We start from the raw sequence: 25,800 nt of genomic DNA, 5'->3' as shown, positions 1-25,800 counted from the left end.
CATTCTTTCATCTAACTAGCGCATATGATGTTAACTATATGATGTATTACGTTAGAGTAGGGGGTAGAAAACAGACAGAGAAACTATACTCAAGTAAATTTAAAGGTAATGAATCAAGAGCTTACTCATTTAAAAGTAGAAGTAGGAGCCAAAAATGTACTTGAAGTCAAAAGATAGCAACATTTAAATATAGATAATACTTTTTTTAACTGATCAAAAATGAACAATCCAGTCATGATTGTCTAATATATTAGCATTCCAAGCCAGTTAGAATAAATGTGCTAAGGTAGCAATAACAACACAAAACTAGCAAGCAAAAGCTAGCTTATCTCAATTTACCTAACCTTTATTAGATTTCATGGCAAAGGCTTTTGCTCAAAAATAAATTAGCATAGTTGTGTGTAGCTTCATTGACACTAATATTACTTTGATTAGTAATTAGTACTGTGAAGTTTAAAATGAAAATTTATGGCATTAAAAGGTTGTATTTTCTCTTACAAATATTTGACTTCAATGACACTTGGGTAAAGTACAAATATCTGAACCAGTGGTCTAACCATCATAATTTGGCCCTTGTCATTGTTGCTCAGGTCAATGCTTGACCATTGTTCCCGAATTCAGTCTAAACTTCAATTCTGTGTAAATAAGCAAACCATCCCCTGTGATACCAACAACAACGTCATGGTTAAAGTCACAAAGATCACTTTTCTCCATTCTGTTGTTTCTGAACATTAACTGAAGCACTTGACCTATAGCTGCATGTTTCATGTTCTTATGCAATGTGCCACAGCCACATGACTGGCTGATTAGATAACTGCATGAATGCGCAATTTCTTCTAATAAAGTGGATGAGTATGGAATTGACATATATACACATAATGTATTCACATATATACTAACATGATATTCACACCTTTAATAGGAACACTATACTTCTCCAATATCTTTCTTCAGTGGTCCTGGAGGGGCTGCCTCAAGCCCACTTTGAGCCAATGGAGACAGCCTCTGAGGAGTTTCTGACCCAGGAAATGTCTCTGCTCTTAGCCTTAGCCTCTCTAACAATGGTAGGAGTTCTCCAGGCCCTGTCAGTCACCACCCTCCTGCATAGAGTCTGCTCCTGGTTTAGTCAAATCTGCCCTGTCTTTCAGAGTGGGATACATTCTTGAAGGGCCCATTGCACCTGGTCATCCAGTCTTTCTGCATGCCCTTTTCCTCTCCACCCCATGAGACAGCAGAGAAGGAGAGGCTGCACCTGAAGTGGCCAGTTCTGGCTCTCAGCACTTATGCCCATTGCTTGAGCATGGGGTGTAAGTCCTCTTCCCTTTTTGTCTGCAGAGGTGGCCACAACAAAAGCAATCCTGCCTCCAAACAGCACCTTGCACTGGGTAGTGGTGGCTCCCAGGCCTACAAGGCATGCAGTGTGGCTTCACCTCTAGGGATTAGGGCTCATTCCACTAGGGGTATTGCCTTGTCCAGCACTCTGGCTAGGGGCGTTCCCCTCCAGGATATTTGTGCTGTAGAAGGTTGGTCCTCTCCTCACACCCTTATCAGGTTCTATAACTTGGACTACGGACCCCGTCCTGGGTATTACAGGGCTAGTGGTGCCCTTCTCTCAGCTCGTTCATGTCCTTTCACAACCTCCAGGACAGTAATGTATCAGCGTATGGTGGCATTGGTATTGACATTCCCATAGCACCAGCCATAAAATCAGCATCAAGTTTTCTCAGAAGGGAACTACACCAGGTTATGTATGTAACACAGATCCCTGAGAAGGGAATGAGATGCTGTGTCACTTGCCACACTCCAGGCGTCCACTTGCTTCAGACAAGCAGAAGCTGGAGTAATGTGACTAGATGCCCTTATATGGTCTTGGTGGCATGCTCCACTTCATTACATGACCTCCTTAGCCAACAGATTGGCATGATTTCACAGACAGCTTCAAACACCGCTTCCACTAGGAACATTCAAATAGCATCAGCCATGACACAGGGTTTAATTCCCTTCTGTGGAACATGGTTACATTCATACCCTGGTGTAGTTTGTCATTATGTTTGTTTGAAGGAGCTGAATTAGGCCACATGTTGTCCCTCGTATATGTTACCTAAGAACCATATTATTAAGCCCACCCTATACCACAAAAAGGCTTCTTATCTATTCATAGCTTCATGTTGTCCCAAACTGAGACTCTAGTTGTTAGCCACATGGTTTATTTTGAATAGTGGTGATACATTGTCCAGAACTGGATTTTGATCTGGTACTGGTCATGGAAGCTGCATCAAAAAGGCCTCTACTGGAAAAGATGCAATTAATTTTTTTTCAATATGCACCATAGCTGGGACTGTTTTGGCTGCCATGTTGTTTTTAGCCGACTTGAAAAAGAGAGAAATATCAATGATATAACAATTAAATAGAGGTCTTCCCCTGCCACATGAAGGATTCCACACATATTGTATTCCTTCAGAAGTGCAAATGGTAGCACAAGGGAAGCATGTAAGAGTATATAATTAATCTTTTGCATGTTTACTATTTTAACTAGATAAATTCAACACAGAATAGACATCATAAATTGGCAATGTTTACCTATAGTTTAATTTGTCCTTCATGTGTAGATCAACAGCTTGTAAATGTTAGAAAAAATCTAATAAGTAACATTGTTATTTATTGATTGATTTTATATTTACACAATCTCATTGACCTCATTTTTGCTGTAGTAAGAATGTACCAGCTGTACCAGTACATTCTTACCAATAGCAACCACCTTGTACAATAACCCTGTACAATAACCCTGTACAATAACCATTCATCTTCCATAAATATTCCTTTGTATTAATACTTCAATATTGCACTAAGACCCTCACATTTTTTAGAAGACTTGTGTATATAAGACACTATACTCACTTTATATATACACTGTCGTGGTAAAATTAAGACACCCCATGAAAGCCTGTGTTTCTTTTAACATAGTAATATATCAGTCTTTTTTAAATGATCTGTAAAATGTAATTTTAAAAAATCCAAATTCTTGTGAGGAAAAAGTAAGGACACCCCCACATTTATTTGTACTTAAAATGGATAAAATTACCTACAGGTGTATCACATCAGGTGCAAATTATTAGAGCGTTTTGAATGAGGCTTGCCTTATTTAAATCTCAGATATTTAGCTTGGTTTGCTCTTAATTGTTGAAGTGAGAGGTATCACCATGGTGAGATCCAAAGAGCTCTCTGAGACCCTCAGAAAGAAGATTGTTGATGTTTATGAGTCTGGTAAGAGATATAAAAAGATCTCAAAAGAATTTGTAATGAGCCATTGTCCGGAAAATCATTTACAAGTGGAGAACATTTAAAACAACTGCAAACATGGCCAGGTCAGGCTGTCCAAGCAAATTCACCCCAAGAGCAGACCACAAGATGCTTAAAGACGTCTCCAAAATCCCTAAAATATCATCATGGGACCTACAGCAAGCTTTTGCTACAGTTTATGCCAAAGTGCATGAATCTACTATCACAAAGAGACTACACAACTTGAATTATTATAGGAGGTGTGCAAGAAGGAAACCTTTGTTGTCTAAAAATATGAGGGCAAAACTGAAGTTCCCCAAAGAACACAGAGACCAAGGCCAAGACTTCTGGAATAATGTGCTTCAGACAGATGAGCCTAAAATTGAATCATTTGGACACCTTAACAGGGCATGTTTGGTATAAACCAAATACAGAATTTCAGCAAATGAACCTCATACCAACTGTGAAACATGGAGGTGGAAGTGTTATAGTTTGGGGAATGCTTTGCTGCAGCAGGACCTGGCCAGCTCACCATCATAGAATCCATTATGAATTCTACATTGTATCAGTAGGTGCTTGAGGAACATGTAAGACCATCTGTCAAAAAAATTGAAGCTAACTGAACCTTGCAACATTGACAATGATCCAAAACATACCATTAAATCCACCAAGGACTGCCTGAAAAGTAAAAAATAAAGATTTCAGCCAATGGGGGGGAAACACTATCTATTAGGGCATAGGGTGTCCTAACTTTTTCCTCGGGTGAAATACTCATTTTTGTTGATGTCTTTTGGTTAATAAGTGAAAGCAAAGTGATATTTTGTTGTTTACATGCAATTACACCACTTTCCTCTACAGGTACACATTAAAACAAAATCAGCAATTGACATTTTGACATTTCTAAATAAAAAAACAGAAAATATTCAATAGGGTCAAAACAGGAAAACTTGGTCATACACACAGTAAACAAGATCAATGGAAACAAACGGCTTGGTAATGCAGGTAAACTGGCAAAACTTGGCAAGGGGTCCCCCTGTCAATTTCCCTCTGAGACTAATAAAGTTAGTATATCTATCTATCTATCTATCTATCTATCTATCTATCTATCTATCTATCTATCTATCTATCTATCTATCTATCTATCTATCTATCTATCTATCTATCGATTTATATTTAACTATAATAGAACTTTTCTCTTCCCACCTGCCTACGCAAAACCACAGATTGAACATCACAGCACAAATCTTTTATTATTAATGAAATTTTCTTTTGTTATTTTCATAAAAAAGCTTTTGGGTCCATGTACATTTTAACCATTTGTTCCTTGCATTAATACACAAACCACTACAAGTGATTTTTTCTTTATTTCATTTTTCTTGTTTATGTTTTTGTCACCCATTTCTGAAGACAGAAACTTTCCGCATTGGCTATTTAATCATTAATAAGAATAAATGAATTATGTGGATTTGCTACATAGTAGATTCACTCGTCAAAATAAGAGTCTAACACTGTTAAATTTCCTTGGCTGCTAAAGGGTCCAAGAACATTTTAGTTTCTGCAATTATCTAAACGGCCAATCATGTGGCAGCAGTGCAATGCATAAAAACATACAGATATGAGTCAGCAGATTCCTTTTAATGTTCTCATCAATGGTATGATTGTTGGTGTCAGATGGATCAGATGAGTCAGATGAGTTTTACTCAGAATGGTGCAATAAAAAAAAAACATCTAGTAAGCATCCGTTTTGCAGACAGAAACGCTTTGTTGACTAAAGAGTTTAATGGAGAATGGTCAGACTGGTTGAGGCTGACAGAAAGACTACAGTAAGTCAGATAATCACTTTGTATAATTGTGTTGTGTAGAAAAGCATCTTAGAAGCACAGCACATCAAACCTTGAAGCAGATTGGTTACCAAGTCAGGATCCACTTTTGTCAGACAGGAAAAAAAGCTGATGCTGCAGTAAGATCACATAAACTGGATATCTGAAGACTTGAATCTTGTGTTTTCTTTCCTATTCTTGTAGCATATGCAGTATTTATTCTGTTCAATTTTACAGTAACTTCGTCCCTACATGCATCTCAGAAACAATGTATTAAAAGCATTGGCAAACAAACAAAATGTGTACTAAAATGAAAAGCACAGCAAAGAGGCTGCTCTCTATAAAATCTTCAGACAGTCTTATTTTCTATGCACTTTTCAATGAGAAGGATTTCAGTGGCATGAGCAGACGTTTTTGAAAAGCATCTTAAAATTAACACTGACCCCTGCTGGCATTGCAGGATGCAACCCTAACCCTAACATTTTAGATTATTTGGTTTTAGAACGTCTTGTGTATGAAAAAAATAACTGCAAATGGCTTTGAAGGTTTAGCATCAAAACAAAATGTTGCTGATCAAACACGTACATTATCAATGTACAAAACTAAATCTCCTAATTTTTTTAAATGCATTACATTTCAGAACATGACTGTGGGGACTTGCCCATTAAGCCACAAGAGCATTAGTGAGATACTGATACTGAGAATACTGATACATATTCATATTCATATTCATGCAGCTATTTAATCAACCAATCATGTGACATCAGCACAGTGCATAAAATCATGCACTAACAGGTCAAGAGCTTCAGTTAATGTTCACAAAAGTGTGCTCAACAACCATGATTACACTTTTTCCCCCATTCTGATGTATGATGTAAACATTACCTGAAGCTGCTGGCCTGTTGATTTTATGGATTATGCTGCTGCCATATCATTATCAGCTTTCATTTTCTGATATTTACATCTGTACGTGACATTGTGACAGACCACCCAATTTTTACATGAGTGTAAAAAGTTTTGGACTCATAATTTTTAGCTGCATATCCCTTCCTTGTAATAAAAAAAGTGTGTTTTGGGTCATCCTCTTATGGCATCATGAAGTTCCTAATTAGATTGAATGCATGTCTTGGTAAATGAACAGGATGTTTCACTTCTGAATTTTTGTGCTACCATAATGACACCATGACTGTCAGGAAGCCAGGAAGATAGTGAAAGACCTCAGAACAATGGACTCTTTTGTCTGTTGCAGGCAGAAGAGAGCTTCTGCTCCCTGAAAGCAAACAGGGACCGAATGAGAAGAAGCTTCTTCCCACAGGTTTTTCAGGCCCTCAACTGAAACAATACCAAGAACCTGGACTTTTTCTGGACTCTTTTTAATATACACACCACCTCAACTGGATATATTTTGCACTACATATGCTACATAGATTGCACTAATTTTTGCACTACAATTGCACACACTGGCACGTCTACACTTCACTCACCATAGTCATTCTGTTCTACCACGTATCTGCATCCATATATTAAAATTTATATATTTTTAACACACTTCCTTCCTTTTCCCATCCGTAAATTCCAAATTTAATTCATTTTAATCAAATTATTTTTAAGTATATTTTTATTTTTCTTATTCTTTATTTTTTATTGATTTTACTGTTATGATGCATACAATTAAAAGCATTTCAACTAAATGTCAGACTGTGACAGGGTTGTGTATGTGACAAAATTTGAATATGAATAAGCATGTCCTTTGTCTAGTTTGTGTTGTTTGCTAATTGCCTGTTTCCGACATTGCTCTTGCCAAAAGCTTTGGAATTTGACTTTTAGTAAACCTCACCTGCACCCATCTCTGCAGCCTGACACATATACATTTCTTTTTATATATAGGCAGGTGTGGAAAAAATGATGTAAAGTAAGAATACTTTCAAAAATAGAAGTGTTAATAGTTATACAGAACAGAAGAGAATCAAATCAAAATTTGGTGTAACCACCCTTTGCCTAAGTATACTTACACACAGTTTTTGAAGGAACTAACCATAGATCAGGGCTCTGTGGGGACCAAATCATCACTTCCAGGACTTGTTCTTCTCTACACTGAAGATAGTTTATGTAATGACACTGGCTGAATGTTTGAGCTCAATTTCCTGCTGCAGAAGAAATTAGAGGCCAATCAGATGTCTCCCTGATGGCATTGCCTGTTAGATACAGTAAGTATTTCCCAGCATAATAAGTATTTCTCAGCACTGAGGGCACCATTAATCCTGACCAAATCTCCAACATCATTTACAGAAATGCAGCCCCAAACTTGCAAGGAACCTCCACTATACTTCACTTTTACCTGCAGACACTCATTCTTGCACCTCTCTTCAGACTGTCTGAACAAATTACCTCATGCTACAGCAAATATTTCAAATTTTTGAATCCACAGTCCAGAGCACCTGCTGCCATTTTTCTGCACCCCAGTTCCTATGTTTTCGTGCATAGTTGAGTACCTTAGCCTTGATTTCATGTTGGAGGTATGGACTTTTGGCCACAATTCTTGCATGAAGACCACTTTTGGCCAGAACTTTCAGGACAGTAGATGTGTCTACCTGGGTCCCACTGGTTTCCTTTGCTGAGGCCATTGCTGGACATCTGTCTTCTGTCGAAGGGAGGTAAGCATGATGTGTCTTTCATCTGCTGCATCCTTGGACTGCCACTGCGTGTACGGTCCTCAGCACTGCCCATTTCTTTGTGCTACTTCAAAATAGCTTGAAAAGTACGTCTTGAAACCCCAGTCTGAAATCTTTGCCTGGGAGAGACCTTGCTGATGCAGTATAACTACCTTGTGTCTTGTTGCTGTGCTCAGTCTTGCCATGGTGTATGAACTGTGACATGAAACTGTCTTCCACAGCCTCACCTTAGTAACAGAGTTTGACTGTTCCTCACCCAGTTTTAAGACTCTTCCACAGCTGTTTCTGTCTCAGTTAATGACTGTGTTTTAACCTAAATATGAAATTGATTATCATTAGCATCTGCTTGGTATAATTGGTAAACCATACACCTGACTCTGATCCTTAAAAATCCCCGACTTTGTGTAAGTGTACAAAGTGTGCAAGTGTAAGAATTGATGTTGATTTGAAGCTAAAGGGTAGTCACACCAAATATTGATTTGATTTAGATTTTTCTTCAGTTCATTTCAGTTTTTCTTTTGTAAATTGATTACAAAAAAAAAAAAACAATTAAAATACTGATCTACAATATACATATCTGCCTGTTATAAATGTTATTATATCTATGTTTATGAATTCATAAATATTTTTTAATGTAGTGAGGGTTTCTGATTTGCAACACATATTAAGACAACAACTATGCCACACAAGATTTTTTAATAAGAAACATAATGCTAATGTAATGTTTAGAATGAACAATATGTTGAAAAAAATACTTACATACATAATACAATGAACAAAATTATATAGTGTAGCATTATATAGTGTGGATGAACAGAAAGTCATGTGTGAAAATCAGGCAATAATAAAATTCTTGCTGAAGCTCTCCAGTTAAATAATTCACAGCTCAGTGCTGCCCAGAGGTTCTTGCTTCATAGTGGATTATCAGTGGAACTTTTCAGGTCAGACATTTTCAGATATTAAACAGATTTAATCTAAATCCTTTTTAAATACATGTTGAAATTAACTGCATTTGCCTAATCAATATATTCTCTTTGACAAGATGATCAGGTCAACCCAGTCAGTGAACCTAGCCATGTATATATCCAGTTTGCTGATGATTGGTCAGTGTGAATGAGAGGGGAATATTCTACAATTTACTCACACTGTACACACCAACCCACTGCATAGGCAGGTTAACATTTGTCAAAAAAGCCTTGTTTTTCAGCTTGTTTCTTTAATACATAGCCTGAGTTCAGCCTAGAAGCCATCCAGAAGGTATATATTTATTCAAAGAATTACAAAGAGATCTCAAAAGCCAACCATACCCAATAATTAAGCTGCATACAATAAATTCATTGTTTAAGTATTTCTTTCCCACAGGGTCAGGGAATCTGGAGAATATTAAGATAATTCTATGCCTGCTTTGCAATGTTTAATACTCTTCACTTTTTAAAGGAACACTGTAAAATAAATTATATGACAAAATTATAAAAATAATTATATGACACAACTCTGCTGATGCCATTCCATTCTTACTGTCAAAGCCAGCAGGCTGAGTTGGCTATGCAGAAAGGTGAGACATTTGTGTATGCCACAGAAATCATTCTGGTCTGATGCGTAAATAATGCCAAATAGCCCACCTAGGATGGCAGAACAAATATGATTTAATTTTTGCTTTGCTCCCAAAGTAGCATACTAAGAATGCATAGCCATTGTTTAAGTAACAGTTTTGTAATATTTACTATAGGATGTCAGGTTAATGCCAAAATTGGCAACAGACTTCCATTCCCATGCTGCCTACTAAAATGGCTGCCAGCACACATAGTCACTGTCACATTCACTATCACCAAACTTCTGAAATATCATTCAGTTTCCGGTTTCCTGACATACCAGTGTTAGGGGTCTAGATAAATGGAATAGTTGTTTAGATGCAGAATACCAAGTTACCAAACTACCATTAGGGCATTAGTACCAGTAGGTTACAATTCCTGCTTCCATGTACCCAAGAAATACAAGATGGGAGTAGGCTGTAAGGGATTTACAAGGGAGTTTTGGCTGCATAGTCTGTGTTGTTAGCACACTGCTCAAACCAATTACAGCTCAGCCCACACAGAAATTCAGGCTGAAGTGGGTCGAAGGATTTCAAGGGTTCCAAGTTACAAAGCTTCAGGATTGAAACTACAGCTGAGTAATCCACCTGGACCTGTGATGTACAACACAAAAGTTGAAAAAGTTGTGTCTTCAAATGCCTCCTCCTTTGAACTGCAAGCAGCCCTGATTCAGAAACAAGAGAATGATCAAGTAAAACTTGTTGCATATGCTTTTAGAGCATTGGGTGGTAAAGAATAAAGATAAAACAAACTGAGAAAGAAGCACTGCAGTTACATATGTTTTTTTTGACCGATTATTTCCCATGACAGAATACAGTGACTGTACATGAGTGGCAACATGTGCTCTCCTCACAGTGAGAACTCAGGGCCTGTTGAGAGAGCACCAATAGCAGCTGATCCAAGATCACATAGTTTACCACTTCTATTCTTGCTGCTATGCTTCAGTGAGTTCCTCACATTACCCATCTTATTCCATGTTAACCATAAACGTACAGATAAAACACACCAAATGTTTCTGCCATTTAATCATCACTGCAACATCAAGCCTCTGGTATTTCCCCTGTACATCAAAGTCCTTGATGGAGGAACCATGGGATGAGGACTTCTCACCACGTACTGTAGAAACTATTCTCCTACAAATCAGTGCCCTGCATCAAGAACCCATCTCACTCAATCACCATGACAAGGAAATTCCCCATAGTGCTCAGTTTCCTGGCGATGGAAACCCATGATTGATAAATCTCCTTGATAGAAAAGGAAATAATCTACTGGTATCCCTCCTGCCTCTTTGGATACCACCATTATTAGTTGCTTCCACCTCCATAGAGCCCACAAACAATAATAACCCCAGTGAAAATTCCAACCTGCTACCAAGAATTCATAGATGTTTTAGCAGGGCTAAAGCAAGTTGCTTACCCCTCACAGACTGTATGATTGTAAGATTGCACTCACGGCAGGAACAAACCTTCTACATAACCTTATCTAGCCACAGAAAACTTAGCCATGAAGGAATTATATGAAGGAAGCATTAAAGTATGGCTTTGATTAAACTTCTCCCACATCAGCAGTATTCTTCTATGTGGAAAATATGGAGGCAAACTAAGACCATGTATAGATTACAGAGTTTAGAAGAAAATTAAACTATTAAGTAAACTATTGTTACGCCCTTCTTTCTGTCCCAGCAGTCCTCAAACAGCTCCAGAATACTCACATATTCAGTTTGACCAGAGATATACAGACAATATCAAACATACAAGCATAGCCTATCAACACCAAAGCAGCCGGAAACTGATTAACAACCCCCTCTGCTACTTAACTGACCAGGTCAATATTCCAGGAGTTTAACTGACTTGATTATACTCTGATTAAAATGTTTTCCTTTAATATATATATATATATATATATATATATATATATATATATATATATATATATATATATATATATATATATATATATATATATATATATATATACGGCTCTGGAAAAAAAAAGAGACCACTGCAAAATAAACAGTTTCTTATGTTTTTTTCTTACAGGTGCATGTATTGGTGAGATGAACAGTTTTGTTTCATTTTTTGTGAACTGCTGACAATATTTCTCCTAAATTCAAAATATAACTATTGTTATTTAGAGTGTATATTTAAAGGAAATGACAACACATCAAAATAGCCCAAGCTCATGCAGTATTTGCAGAGCTTTAATAACTCAAATAAAACAAAATGCAAATCATTTGTAAACAAATTGTGTTAATGCTTTGGCTAAATAACATTAAGAAATCAGTATTTGGTGGAATAACCCCAATTTGCATGCGTTTTGGCTCCATGCTATCCACCAATTTCTCACATTGCTGTTGGGAAACTTTATACCACTCTTTTTGTAAAAATGCATATAAAACACATTGTAAAAACAGCATATATATATATATATATATATATATATATATATATATATATATATATATATATATATATATATATATATATATATATATATATATATATATTTGCATGTGTGTGTGGGGGGGGTCTATGCATGTATGTATAAATGTATACATAACTGTATATGTATACAGTTGTGCTCAAAATTTTTTGCATACCCTGAAAGAAATTGTTAAACATTGCCATTTATTTGGAAAATATGACATCATGAAAAATGGTGGTCAAATGAACTCATTAATTATCTTATAGTTGTTTGACTCCTTTTTAAAACCTAATGATAACTGAAATCACCCAAACAACCCTGATCAAAAGTTTACATATCCTTGAATGTTTGGCCACATTATAAACACATACATTAACACACAGAGGTTTAAATGGCTATTAAAGGGATGTTTCCACACCTGTGACTCATTGTAATTGTAATTAGTGTCTGTTCATAAATAATCATTGTGTTTCTCAGCTCATGAGTCGATGCATTGACTTGGCTGGATATTGCACCATGGGGAAGACAAAAGAACTGTCAATGGACCTACGTAATGTAGTTTAACATTATAAAGCAGGAAAATTATATAAAAAGATATCTCAGCACTTGAAAATGCCAGTCAGTACTGATCAAACTCTGATAAAGAGGTGGAAAATAAGAGGTTCTGTACTAAGCCACGGTCAGGTAGACCAAGAAAGATTTCACCCACTACTGCCAGAAGAATTGTTCGGGACGCAAAGAAAAAAAAACACAACCAACTTTGATAGAAATACAGGCTGCTCTGGAAAAAAGTGTTGTTGTTGTAAGGAGCACAATAAGGAGGTACTTGAACAAAAATGACCTACATAGTCGAGTTGCCAGGAGAAAGCTGTTACTGCACCCATGCCACAAAAAGGCCCACTTTCAGTACACCAGACAGCACCGAGACATGCCTCACAGCTTCATTTTGAGTGATGAGAACAAAACTGAACTTAGTCACAACCAAACATGTTTGGAGAGGAGTCAACAAGGCCAATAGTGAAAAGTACACCATCCCCACTGTAAAGCATGGTGGTGTATCTCTTATGTTTTGGGGCTGTGTGAGCTCCAGTGGCACAGGGAAGTTAGTGAAAATTCATGGCAAGATGAATACAGCATGTTATAAGAAAATACTGGCAGACAATTTGCATTCTACAGCACGAAAGCTGCTCAGGACTCTGCATGGGACGCTCTTGGATGTTCCAACATGACAATGATCCAAAGCACAAGGCCAAGTGGACCCTCCAACGGCTACAGCAAAAAAAGGTGAAGGCTCTGGAGTGGCCATCACAGTCTCCTGAGCCACAGGGAAGATCTCAAATGTGCAATTTGTGTAAGACAACCAAAACATGTACAGGAACTGGGGGGCATTTTGCCAAGAAGAATGGGCAGCTATACCACCTGTGAGAATTAAGGACCTCATGCATTATTACAAAAGACTGCACGGCATCATTAATGCTAAAGGGGACAATACACCATAAGAACTAAAGGTATGCAAACTTTTGAACAGGGATTTTCTTCATTGTCATGTTTTGTTTGATAATTGTGTACTTATTACTTGCATGCACCATTCTTCTGAGGTCCATGTTGATATAAATGCATAAAAAAGTTTTTGCAGATTTTCAGGTTCACTTTCATTTTGTGACTCTACCATTCTACCACATCCTTAAAGGATTTAGATCTGGTAACTTGGAAGGCCAAGTAACCAGATCTATCACATTTATCACATTTGACATGGTTTGGCTTCTGCTTGATTATAATGAAAACCTGCACTCAGAACAGCCATTTTGCTGACAACATTGTACACCCTGATCTATTCTTACCACAAGAACCTTCAGTATATCAAGATTGCTAAGCATCTAAATTCACTACAAGATAGATGATCCGTTATCCTTCTGCTACAGACCTGGATCTAGGAATACCAAGGTCATTCCTTATCATGTCTCCCTTAATCGAAGACAAACCAAGGAGGAATTAATTCTCCCCAGTCATGCTATATATGAGTCATCTCATGTAACATTGATCAAGAGTTAACCCTATCTCTTCTCAAAACCCAGAATTATGCCCTGCAGGAAAAAACATGTGCCTTGGCCACTGAGAGACACTTATCAATTCTGAGATACGTATACTGAGAATACTGAGATATACTGAAAAAGGTATTGCCTAGGTTCACACCTCTCCTGCTACCAGACACTCAAGGGATCATTTACCAAATCTGCTGCAATAAATACTGGTTTCCCAACATGCTCTTTGACATCATTAAGTTCATTTCCTCATGATCTGGGAGGACCCAAGCTAAAATCCCAGATTTCATGGCACTGCCCATTCCTCACCAACCATAGTCCCACCTAGACATTTATTTCATGACAGATCTGCCTGCTTCACAAGTAAATGCTGTTACCAGGCCTTTAATGATTATTACAGTTTTACTTTTAGGTATTTAGGTATATTATTGTACTATAGTTTTGTGCTTCTGCTGCATTACATAGAAAAGCTTAAATAAGCATGTCTCTCTGTCTGCATTATTGCCCAAGCAACCTTTTTATTTATTCATAGAGCATTACTAGTAGCTCAGCCCCAGAGAGATAGTGAAAATCACTATTTTGGAGCAGGGCAAGCAGATATACACTGCAATACCCAAACAAGAGAACAATATCCTTCTGTTCTCAACAACAGACACTGTGAATAATACATACACAAACAAGCATATTTGCAAGGAACAGCACTGAATGTTTCGATACTGAATGTTTCGGGGGGGTTCCGAAAACTAGTCAGTATCTGGTGTGACCACCATTTGCCTCACGCAGTGCAACACATCTCCTTCGCATAAAGTTGATCAGGTTGTTGATTGTGGCCTGTGGAATGTTGGTCCACTCCTCTTCAATGGCTGTGCGAAGTTGCTGGATATTGGCAGGAACTGGAACACGCTGTCGTATATGCCGATCCAGAGCATCCCAAACATGCTCAATGGTTGACAAGTCCGGTGAGTATGCTGGCCATGCAAGAACTGGGATGTTTTCAGCTTCCAGGAATTGTGTACAGATCCTTGCAACATGGGGCCGTGCATTATCATGCTGCAACATGAGGTGATGGTCATGGATAAATGGCACAACAATGGGCCTCAGGATCTCGTCACGGTATCTCTGTGCATTCAAAATGCCATCAATAAAATGCACCTGTGTTCGTTGGCCATAACATACGCCTGCCCATACCATAACCCCACCGCCAGTGAATATTAACCCGGCACACAGACAAAGACACCACAGCATAGCACATAGTGCAAATAATTGAATGCAGGCACAAAAAAACAATGTGCATTATTTATGATGGTCTCAATAATTCCATAAACAGAGGCTAGATGGTCAAATCTATTTACATCTTGTTATCCATTTAAGCAGAAAAGCATTTACATCACTTTATTGTCAGATTCATTTATTCACCTTACAAATCTATTCATATTTTTCCCAAATATAAAGCAACCAGGTCAAGGCATATACACTTAGAGTCTACTTTTGCGAATTAACATGCTGCTTGAGATGCTGGCTATGTTTTATGCTGTCTATGCAAGGAATTGTTTGCAATAATTGTCCTATTTCCAGCATAGAATCAGCAACATATGAATGACAGCTTTATTTAAATTTTTTTTTTCTTTTAAATTTTTTTCTTTATTTCTATAATGCAATTTTTGGTTCTAGACCAAAGCAATTTGAAATGTATCTACAAATATTGCTTACATTTTGAGTAAAATGCTAATATTTATGTGTTAATTCTTCTTTATTCTCAAATGTTATATATATCCTGGTTAAATGAATCTTATTATTTTTCTAGAATAGCTCAGCAAGGGATCAGGTATAGGTGAGGTTTGTTTCAGAAGATGCTCATGAGACAGAGGGTACTAAGTATCACGAGAATTTAATGTGTACTGTGCTGTGTCATTTCAATGTATATATTCTTAATACTAGGGAAAAAAAACCCTCACACTCGCACTTTTGCACATTCTGTTGTTCAGTGTGTCTGGGCTGAGAGTAGTATTCACAATAATTCGTTCATGTGTCCTCAGTCATATCTAACAAATGTGCTACTAAAAGAATTTAACCAAGGGCAAAAAGGTTTCCTCTGACAAACAAGTAAATTACATTTGTAAAAGGTACTATTATATCCTTCGAATTTACTTGATTATCAAAAATTCAGTGTTTTACTGTTACAAACTCAACTGGACATTAAAAGAATGAGCTCAAGATGGAAAAACCAGCATGTCTTGTAACACACTAATGATTGACATTGTGGGTGTGTTATGTATTAGAAGTACTCACTGGCATGCATCAGTCCCTGGGAGAAGGTGGCAGGGCTGCAAGTGAGTGTGTCTTCCATGACTTATCGTATCCAAATGTGTAACGGCTTGTAAAGCTGCAGTTGATGGGAATGTCAACCTTCAACCTTTTTCCAAACAGAATGTGAATATCAACAGAGGAACACAGCTATGTAGGACAATGCATGAAAAGCACCACACTTACTGCTCAGAATGGGCAGACACACATGAAACATAGATTACTGGAAACCTCACAAATAGAGAGAAAAACATAGAGAGAAATGTGTGTGTGATAGAGAGCCAGAGCAGAAGTAAAGATGGCTTGCCTGGTAAAGCCGCTACCACCTCTCAGCATTCGTATCCTGGATTTCTGCTTCACTGCTGGATCAATCAGGCTCCAAGATAAGCAAAGGATTGCTGAAGCTATTTGCAAGCTGTTTTTCAAGGGCGACGGTGAAAAAGACACAGACTTAAACTGGTATACTCTTTGTTGTGCCCTGATCTGTTGCCATTTACCCTTCTGTCTCCTCCCTCACTGCTTCTACTTTACCCCTCCCTTTACCTTAATCTCTCTCTCTCTCTCTCTCTGTTTCTCAGTGCTCTGCTGGGATTTTTAACCCACCCCCAACCCACTGCCACCACAATCCATCTCAGAAATGAGACATGTGCAGGGTATGCTTTTTCTGTTGTTGTTTGGTTGGTTTTTTGCAACCCCACTTTCATTTTCTTCCAGTAGAGGGGTAAATCCAAGTCAAACATCAATTTGCCTCTATTCACCCTACATGTCTCAATTCAGTGTTCTGTTTAGACATGCAGAACAAAAGTCTAGGCAACAATCCAAGTTTTTGTTGTTACATAACTCTGGGTTTCTATTGACAATGTAAAATAAAACACTACTGCTGGTGGATGGGATCATTTTTTGTCCTGCAATGTTCATGAAGAAGGACATTAAAGGACTTTAAATTGATATTTTCAACCGAAACAGACAGGATCTGACCACTATCCCATTGATGCTGACTTTTCTGGATTAGCAACATTTTCCTAATAGGAAAGAAAATAGATACAGTGAAGATGCTGTTAAACTTCTTTTACCTGGGTTGGTTTATGCAGGAGAGCCAGCAAATTGATATATACAGTATATACTGATCAGACATAATATTATGACCACTGCCTGACCCGGAATTGAAGTGAATAACCCGGATTAACTCCTCATCAAGGCACCTGTTAGTGGGTGGGATATATTAGACAGCAGGTGAACATTTTGTCCTCAAAGTTGTGTTAGAAGCAGGAAACATGGACAAACATAAGGATTTGAGCGAGTTTGACAAGAGCCAAATTGTGATGTGTTCCCGGTCTGCAATGGCCAGAATCTATTAAAAATCGTCCAAGGAAGGAACAGTGGTGAACAGGGTCATGAACAGTCAAGGCTCACTGATGCATGTGGGGAGCGAAGGCTGGCCCGTGTGGTCCAATCTAACAGACGAGCTACTGTTGCTGAAATTGCTGAAGAAGTTAATGCTGGTTCTGATAGAAAGGTGTCAGAATATACAGTGCATCACAGTTTGTTGAGTATGGGGCTGGATAGCTGAAGACCAGTCAGGATGCCCATGCTGAAACCTGTGCACCGCCAAAAGCAGCAACAATGGGCTTGTGAGCATCAGAACTGGACCACAGAGCAATGGAAGAAGGTGGCCTGGTCTGATGAATCACGTTTTCTTTTGCATCATGTGGATGGTGCATGTGCATCGCTTATCTGGGGAACACATGGGAACATATGGCAACAGGATGCACTATAAGAAGAAGGTAAGCTGGCAGAGGCAGTGTCATGCTTTGGGCAGTGTTCTGCTGGGAAACCTTGGGTTCTACCATGTGGATGTTACTGTGACATGTACCACCTACCTAAGCATTGTTACAGACCATGTACACCCTTTCATGGAAACAAAATTCCCTGATGGCTGTGGCCTCTTTCAGCAGGATGATGCCCCGTGCCACAAAGCAAAAATAGTTCAGGAATGGTTTGATGAGCACAACAATGAATTTGACTTGTCCTCCAAATTCCCCAGATCTCAATCCAAGCAAGCATCCGTGAGATGTGCTGGACAAACAAGTCTGATCCATGGAGGACCCACCTCAGAACTTACAGGACTTAAAGTATCTGCTGCCAGATACCACAGCACACCTTCAGGGATCTAGTGGAGTTCATGCCTCGATGGGTCAGGGCTGTTTTGGAAGCAAAAGGGGACCAACACAATATTAGGCAAGTGGTCATAATGTTATGGCTGATCGGTGTGTATACACCTCTATATATTTATATATAGATTATATGTACTGTATATATTTATGTCCATAATAATAATAATAATAATAACTTCATCCATTCAATCTAGCCATGGGGGTCACAGTACAGTGACTATTGTGCCGGCATGGAGCTTCTGTGACCCCATGCAGTTTGCATATCTTCCAAACCGCCCCATCGACAATACCATCACCACAACCCTCCATCTGGCCCTCACCCACCTGAACACAGGATGTTTCTGCAACTGGATCCTGTACTTCCTGACTGAGGGACCTCAGTCAGTCCAGATTGAGAACTGCATCTCCAGCACCACCACACTGAGCACTGGGGCCCCTCAGGGTTGAGTGCTCAGCCCGCTGCTGTTCACTCTGCTGACTCACATCTGTGCAGCAATGCACAACTCAAACCACATTATCAAGTTTGGCGATGACATCATCATGGTGGGTCTCATCAGCAAGAATGACGAGTCAGCATACAGAGACGAGACGTTGTTGACATTGACTTCAGGAGAACACATTCCCTCAATTGCTGTTGCTGTTTTTGCACACCACATTTCAATACTGCCACTAACTGCTGCTATTACATAAGTGTATATATGTTCACAATAATCCTCTTTATTTACAATCCTCTTATTTTTGCACAATGTACTATACAGAATGTATACTAGTCGGAGTCGGCGCTATTTTGTGTATCTGTCCTGTAGTGTTTTGTATTGTCTGTTTGCAGTGTCTTTTGTCTTGTTTTATGTAGCACCATGGTCCTGGTGAAACATTGTTTTATTTCACTATGTACTGTGTCAGTTATATATGGTTGAAATGACAATATAGGCTTCTTGACTAGTAAGTCAAGTAAGGTGTCATGGGAATGAATAAAATTGACTTTAAGAACAAACCTGGTCCATCAACCTCCAGAATGTTGCTGGTGCCCTGTGCAACCCAAACAGGAACACTGTGACCTGGAATAGCCCCAGCAAGGTCCAAAATGCCATATAGCATCTTGACAACACCTCCAGGGCCACTTGCCAATAGCAGAGAGCCAAGGTACTTTGACTGACCAATCTTTTCTAACAGGTCATCGATGCGTGGGAATGAATAAAACTGGGACTGTGTGTTCAACTTACAAAAATCACTGCAGATGTGCAGGTGAACAATCACTATTGGACTGCTCCATTCACTCCTGTAGGGTTTGATCCCAGCTCTAGCATTGCCTTGATTTCTGCTTTCAGGGGTGCCGCCAGCCTCTCAGGTATTCGATACGGCTATTGCCAGGATGGTTTTGGCTCTCTCAGACAAATACTGTGTTGTACCAGGTTGGTCTTTCCAGGATGAAACAACAACAAGAAATACCTGTCCAGGAGGTGGTGCAGCTCAGTTACCTTGGGCTCTTCCAGATGTTTCAGATCTGCTGGTTGTGCCTACATTATGAATTTTGGTTCTGGTTGATTCTCTTCCTGATCTTTGTCCACCTTCTGGATTAGCAATGACATTTCAGGTTTGCTGGGTGGCTCCATCTATTCCTTCAGCAGATTTATTTGACAGTTCTGTGTAACTTTGCCTTTGTCTTGGTGATGTATTTCATACATCACTGGTCCCATCAGACAAACCACACTGTAGGGTCCCTGCCACTTTATCAGAAGTTGGCCAATTCATCTGGTGTTTGTGTTGACGGGGGCTCTCAAGGTCCATTAGTGATTCAGCTTGTCAGACAACTTGCAGCATAGTCTCTTGCAGACTCTGTAGGGCTAGCAGATAGCATTCCTCTCTTTGCTCTTGGGCGTCAGTGAACTCCCGAAACACAGCAGCCATGTGCCTCACAGCCACAAAACCAGCGATGTCCTTGATTCTGAAGTGGTGCCTTTTTTCTCATGCTGCAGCAGTATTAGGGTGAGGACTGCATACTGGTCTTTTGTAGGCAGCTGGGTGCAGACCTGCTGCCACAACATCTAAATAGTAATAATAATAATAATAATAATAATAATAATAATAATAATAATAATAATAATAAAATAAGTGTACAAACATAGTATTTTCCTAACTTGAGTTCATCCATTCACCCCAACAAGACAATCATTGGCTTCCGGTTACTCTGCACAGGCGCAGATTGGATGTGGCACATTTTAGCTAGGCCGCTGCATATCTGCATCTCTATGGTCACAACAAGATCACAACCCGGAAGAGAAAAGCTAGTATGGTCAGCAAAAAAACAGCAGATAAGTAGTACCAAAATAAAATAAATAAATAAATTATCAAACAGCTACAATTTGTGTATATGTCTGTTTTGTTCTGTGTAATGCTAAAGTGTATGCATGTGTGAAAGCCGGCATCCTAATGGCTTGTGTGTGCACCCACATCACCATAATGGTGAGCTTTGGGGAAAGAAATGTATAATGGGATGTATTTATATACGCATATATTTACATATGCATGCCAGTGTCATGCTGTATACAGGGACAGGTCACACCATTACAGTGGGTGTGCTTCAGGTCACGCTGTCATGCTGGAAGGTTAAATTCCTCTTCATCTTATGTGTTTTAGCAGAAGCCTTAAGGTTCTGTGCCAAAATTATCTGGAGATATTCATTATTCCCTCCACCCTGACTAAAGCTACTTTCAGCTCAAGAAACGCAGCCTTAAATCATGATGCTGCCACCTCTATGCTTCAGTGTGTGGATGGTGTTCTTTAAATAATGTGCTATGATTTTTAATGGGCAAAACATTCAACTTTGGTTTCATCAGACCATAACACATTTTTCCACATGGTTTTGGGAGATGTTTTGGGTATTTTTTGCAAACTTTAGCCAGGCTTGGGTTGTTTTTTTGTTTTTTTTTGGTTAAAGAAAGCTTTTGTATTGCCACCCTCCCCTGTAGACCAGACATATGAAGAAATCAGGAAATTGTTGTCACATGTAGAGAGCAACCAATGCTTGCCAGAAATTGCTGCAATTGCTTCTGGTCTTCACATCAATTTTAATGTCCTTTTCTTAGTAATGTCACTGTTATGTCATATCTTTTATACATATTAATCATTGTTCTATGGTATATTCAGCCTCTTGTATGTTTTTTGTAACCCTTTCCTAATTTATTTTTTTCAACAATAAGACCCCATATTGCTTTGTAAGCTCTTTGTTTTTTTTCCACTTGCATGTTACCAAGAAGATATCAGAAAAATCTTATAGGAACAGCTCTATTTTCTGTGCTTAATCAGGCACTTTGATTGATAGATGGTATATACTAATTAGCAGTGGCGGGCCATGCATTTCACACCTAAGCCTTCACCAAATCGATTTCTTCTCCTCTGTCAGCAATTGTGAGTTAAAATATACATATTTCATTTAGTTTGTGCGGTTCGCTGCCTTTGACTACTCCAACTGTCCAATCAAAGGACGGGAAATTGCTGACGTAATCATATGCCTGCTAGATGGCCCCAGTGACGCCAACTCAAAATCTGATTGGTTAATGGAACAATTTCATTGGCACTGATTTTAAGCTACGGGCGCCTGCACTATTGATTCTGAAGGCCTTAAGGAAGATCTCTACACTACTGGAAGCAGGGCAACCAAGAGAAAAACTATGAAATGTAGAGAATAGACTATTGGGTATAATTTAATACTTATTCATGGAAAAATATATTAAATATATTAAAATGCAGATCACTGCTGTTTAGGCCAGCAGAGAAGCATTTTATATTTTTCATTTTTTCCTGTAAAATTATTCTTACGGTTTTCTACTTTAATATATTAGTTGCGATTTCACAAAAGTTGGAAAAGGCTCTGATTTATCTTGGTTGCATTTTCTGCCATTTTAACAAGTGTATTTAGACTTTTTATAGCCACTGTAATATAATGAATTCACTGACTGGTGAATCATACAATAAAAACATACAGTATGTTTCCCACATGCCCTAACAGGAAATCTTAACTAAAAAAAGAAATAATTATCAAAACACTGGGTGGCATTGTGGTATAGAGGGTAACATTTTGGTATAGTGGCATTGTGGTATAGAGGGTAACATTTTGGTATAGTGGCATTGTGGTATAGAGGGTAACATTTTGGTATAGTGGCATTGTGGTATAGAGGGTAACATTTTGGTATAGTGGCATTGTGGTATAGTGGGCTTACAGCTCCTGGGCCCCCAGCTGGATCCTAACTAAAGGTTACTGGTTGGAAAAGAGTTTTGCATACCCTTCACATGGGTCTCATACCATCCAAAAACATGCATGTAGGCAAATTGGCTAAGTTAAGTGTGAATAAGTGTGTAGTTATGTGTGTGATTGGTGCCCTGTGATGGACTGTTGTTTCATCCTGGGTGATTTCTCCAACCTTGCACCCAGTGTTACCAGGATTGGCTACAGGATAAAGGTTACTGAAGGCGAAGAGATGAATAAATGAATGGCATGGCTTAACACACAGGCCATTCCCACACACAGCACAATGGAACTATAAGCCCTGGCAAAAGCCCACACTGACCAAAGGGACACATAAACAAGGCATGTTGTGCTGAATGCATACAAACCATTCTGTACTGAACCAGTCTCAGACTCAATATGAAATTCTTCTTGGGGCAGTGCAAATAATTTTGCAGAAGTCATAATGCCTAGAAGCAGGAACAATTTGTGTTGCATGTTGAGCTAAGATTTGCATGGTCTGGCAAATTAATTCATTATGGGTATTATGACAGATATTTGCAAATATATTCACTCATAAGTTTTTGTTATGATTACATTATCAATCCAACATAAAAACCATGCCACAGGATCTGATCTGACAGATTAAAAAAATAAATTAAAAAAATCGAAATCAACAGTGTAAAAATACTTTAGGGCATATTTTAGTAAGCTAGGCCTCTTGGCCATGCCAGCATTGTCACAGAACAGGACCAATGGTATCCCTGGATGAAGCTTTTCAGAGGTTATTTTTGTTTAATTTATATCATCACCATTCTAGTTCATAAACTGTGCATTTGTCTCCATTTGACAACAAACTGGACTGGACACTAAACTCAACAGCACTCTACAAGAAAGTTTGTACTTTCTGAGGAGGCTCAAGTCCTTCAACGTCTGCAACACCATATTGCAGATGTTCTATGAGTTTGTGGTGTCTAGTGTCATTTTCTATGCAGCTCTCTGTTGGGGAAGTAACATGAAGGTGGCAGAGAGAAAAAAATTGGACAAACTAATCAGGAGGGCTGGCTCTGTACTTGGCATGGAGCTGGAGCCAGTTCACGTTGTTGTTGAGAGAAGGATGCTGTCAAAACTCCATTCAATCCTGGACAATCCTTCTCATCCACTACACAGTGTGCTGGTTAATCAGAAGAGCACATTCAGCCAGAGACTGATCACTGCCAAGTGTAGCACTGAGCACTTTAGGAAGTCTTTCATCCCTGTGGCAATTAAAATGTACAATTCCTCCCTTTAAGTGTTGGGACATTTTCATGTGCAATTTCATGCGCAATAATTAATAATGGGTGCTATAGTAATTATGGCCCTTTCATGCACATTATAATTTCACCATGATCATTTATTAAAATTATCACCAATTTACAATCCTTGTGTGCAATATTACAGTTCAACACTATTATTTGTACGGTATTTGTATTTACTGTTTATATAACAGAGTATATATTTCTTTTTTTCTCTCTTATATTTTTATTAAAGCAACTGTAACATGGCTAAGGAATTTCCCCCTGGGATTAATAAAGTTCTTTGAATCTTAAATCTTGAATTTATACAATTGGAGTACATTGAATTGAATACAACTTTTATACTGGAATACCATATTTCGGTGATGGAGAAGTTTTGCAGTAATGGAGTCTCCTGTAGTAAGTGATCTAATTGTACAAAAAGCTTGCCTGATGGTTTTGAATAGCTTTCAATAAAATAAATAATCATTATTACAGGATGAATACTAACCCATCTCAACTGCCAAAGTAAGGGAGATGTATCTTTAATATAAAGAATGGCATTTTATTTGATCTCCTATGATTAGGTGCTACAAACTGTCCTATAACAGAATAAAGAGGGTGTACATCCACCTCCAAAACTCAGCTTGGAACAGTAAGGACATATTAATAGTTATCTTATGGCCTACCAGTCTTGAATTAGTGGGGCCCATGAACATGAGCTAGCTGGGTTTTACCTGGGCATGGGCTGTAATACATTACATGGGCTGTCTGTTACTGGGGCCCAGTTGGGTTGCCCAGAAAATATGCACTCATCGTCCACTTTATTAGGGACATCTAAACATTTTTGTTTATCTAATTAGCCAGTATGTGGCACAGTGCAATGGGAAAAATCCTTCAGATCTTATATGGCACAACATCTCAAACCTTGGGTGTGGGTTACAACAGCAGAAAACCAGAAGATCAGGTTCTACTCCAGTCAGTCAAGAAAATTAACTGGAGGCTATCATGGGCACAAACTCACTGAAATTGAACAGTTGGGGTTATATTCTAATCTTTAACTGAGTGAGCCAGTGTCCATGACAGTCTTATATTCTTAATCTTGAAATCCTTAATCAAAAACCTGCATCCACTGGACCCTGTGCTTGCAGTGTCCTTTGAAATTGAGGACTCCATTAACAGACTTTCCATAGTTTCATCCCTGGAAAAACTGAATTCAATCAATTCCTTGATCACTCTCACTCCTCCCTCAGCCTTCTCTCAGGACTACTTCTCTCTGTCTCTACAAGACATATAGCCATGTTACAGCCTTGCAACAGCTCTCCTTTTAACAAATTCATTCTACCAGCAGCAGCCCTACCTCTTAGTTTGAGAAGCCAGATCATTACAGGTAATGTCAATCTAGTTACATTTTATTTTTTAAAATAAAATGTAACTAGATTGACATTACCTGTAATGATCTCTAATGACTCTTCAGCTTTAAAATAACTTGAAGTTGAAAAATCAAATAAAATCAAAAATTATTTGGGCAAAGGGTATTTTATCAGTTCCTTCAGCCATTCCCCATTCCATAATTTCTGAATCAGCCCCACAGGCACCACCACTTTGGCCAACTTTGGCGAGAAATGACAAATTTTTGACCTGTTGCCCTTGCAAAACAGTGCAACCCCCAGTATCCCTATTCTCCCTGTCATACGACATCCAATTCATTTAAACCATGGGTGAAGGTGCTTCGCTAGTCAAAGCTTTACAGATGCCTTTAAGACTATGCCTCTCCACCTCTCCCAATAACATCTCTTTGGTGTCAGGAGGAGACAAAAGTGTATTGTACAGTGTGCTTTACACTCGGGCTGAAGCTCGCCCGTATTTGTCAAATCAAAGGTCTACTCCGTCACTACATCTCAAAGTATGAATTGCTGTTGTAACCTGTTCTAACTAGGCTGCCTGTTGGACTTTTGAACTTATTTACTCAATGAATGGAACAAGACCTCTTT

General features: G+C 38.5%; 1 protein-coding gene across 2 annotated transcripts in view; it reads right to left on the bottom strand.

The window, feature by feature from the left end:
- Positions 1-16,611, bottom strand: part of kaznb (kazrin, periplakin interacting protein b) — an 88,101-nt gene extending 71,490 nt beyond the window's left edge. The window contains exons 1-2 of one of the 2 annotated variants that reach the window (XM_058373880.1): positions 16,441-16,611; positions 16,119-16,242 (exon numbers count right to left, since the gene is read on the bottom strand). In XM_058373880.1, the coding sequence (XP_058229863.1) occupies positions 16,119-16,176 (58 nt within the window). In that variant the 5' untranslated portion in view covers positions 16,177-16,242; positions 16,441-16,611. The remainder of the gene's footprint in view (positions 1-16,118; positions 16,243-16,440) is intronic. The other variant, XM_058373881.1, reaches the window with a different exon arrangement.
- Positions 16,612-25,800: the final 9,189 nt, after the last annotated feature.

The sequence above is a fragment of the Hemibagrus wyckioides genome, linkage group LG21, assembly GCF_019097595.1.
Source record: "Hemibagrus wyckioides isolate EC202008001 linkage group LG21, SWU_Hwy_1.0, whole genome shotgun sequence".
Classification (NCBI taxonomy): Eukaryota; Metazoa; Chordata; class Actinopteri; order Siluriformes; family Bagridae; genus Hemibagrus; species Hemibagrus wyckioides.
The sequence above is the reverse complement of the archived record's forward strand: the minus strand, read 5'-3'. Positions and strand labels throughout refer to the sequence as shown.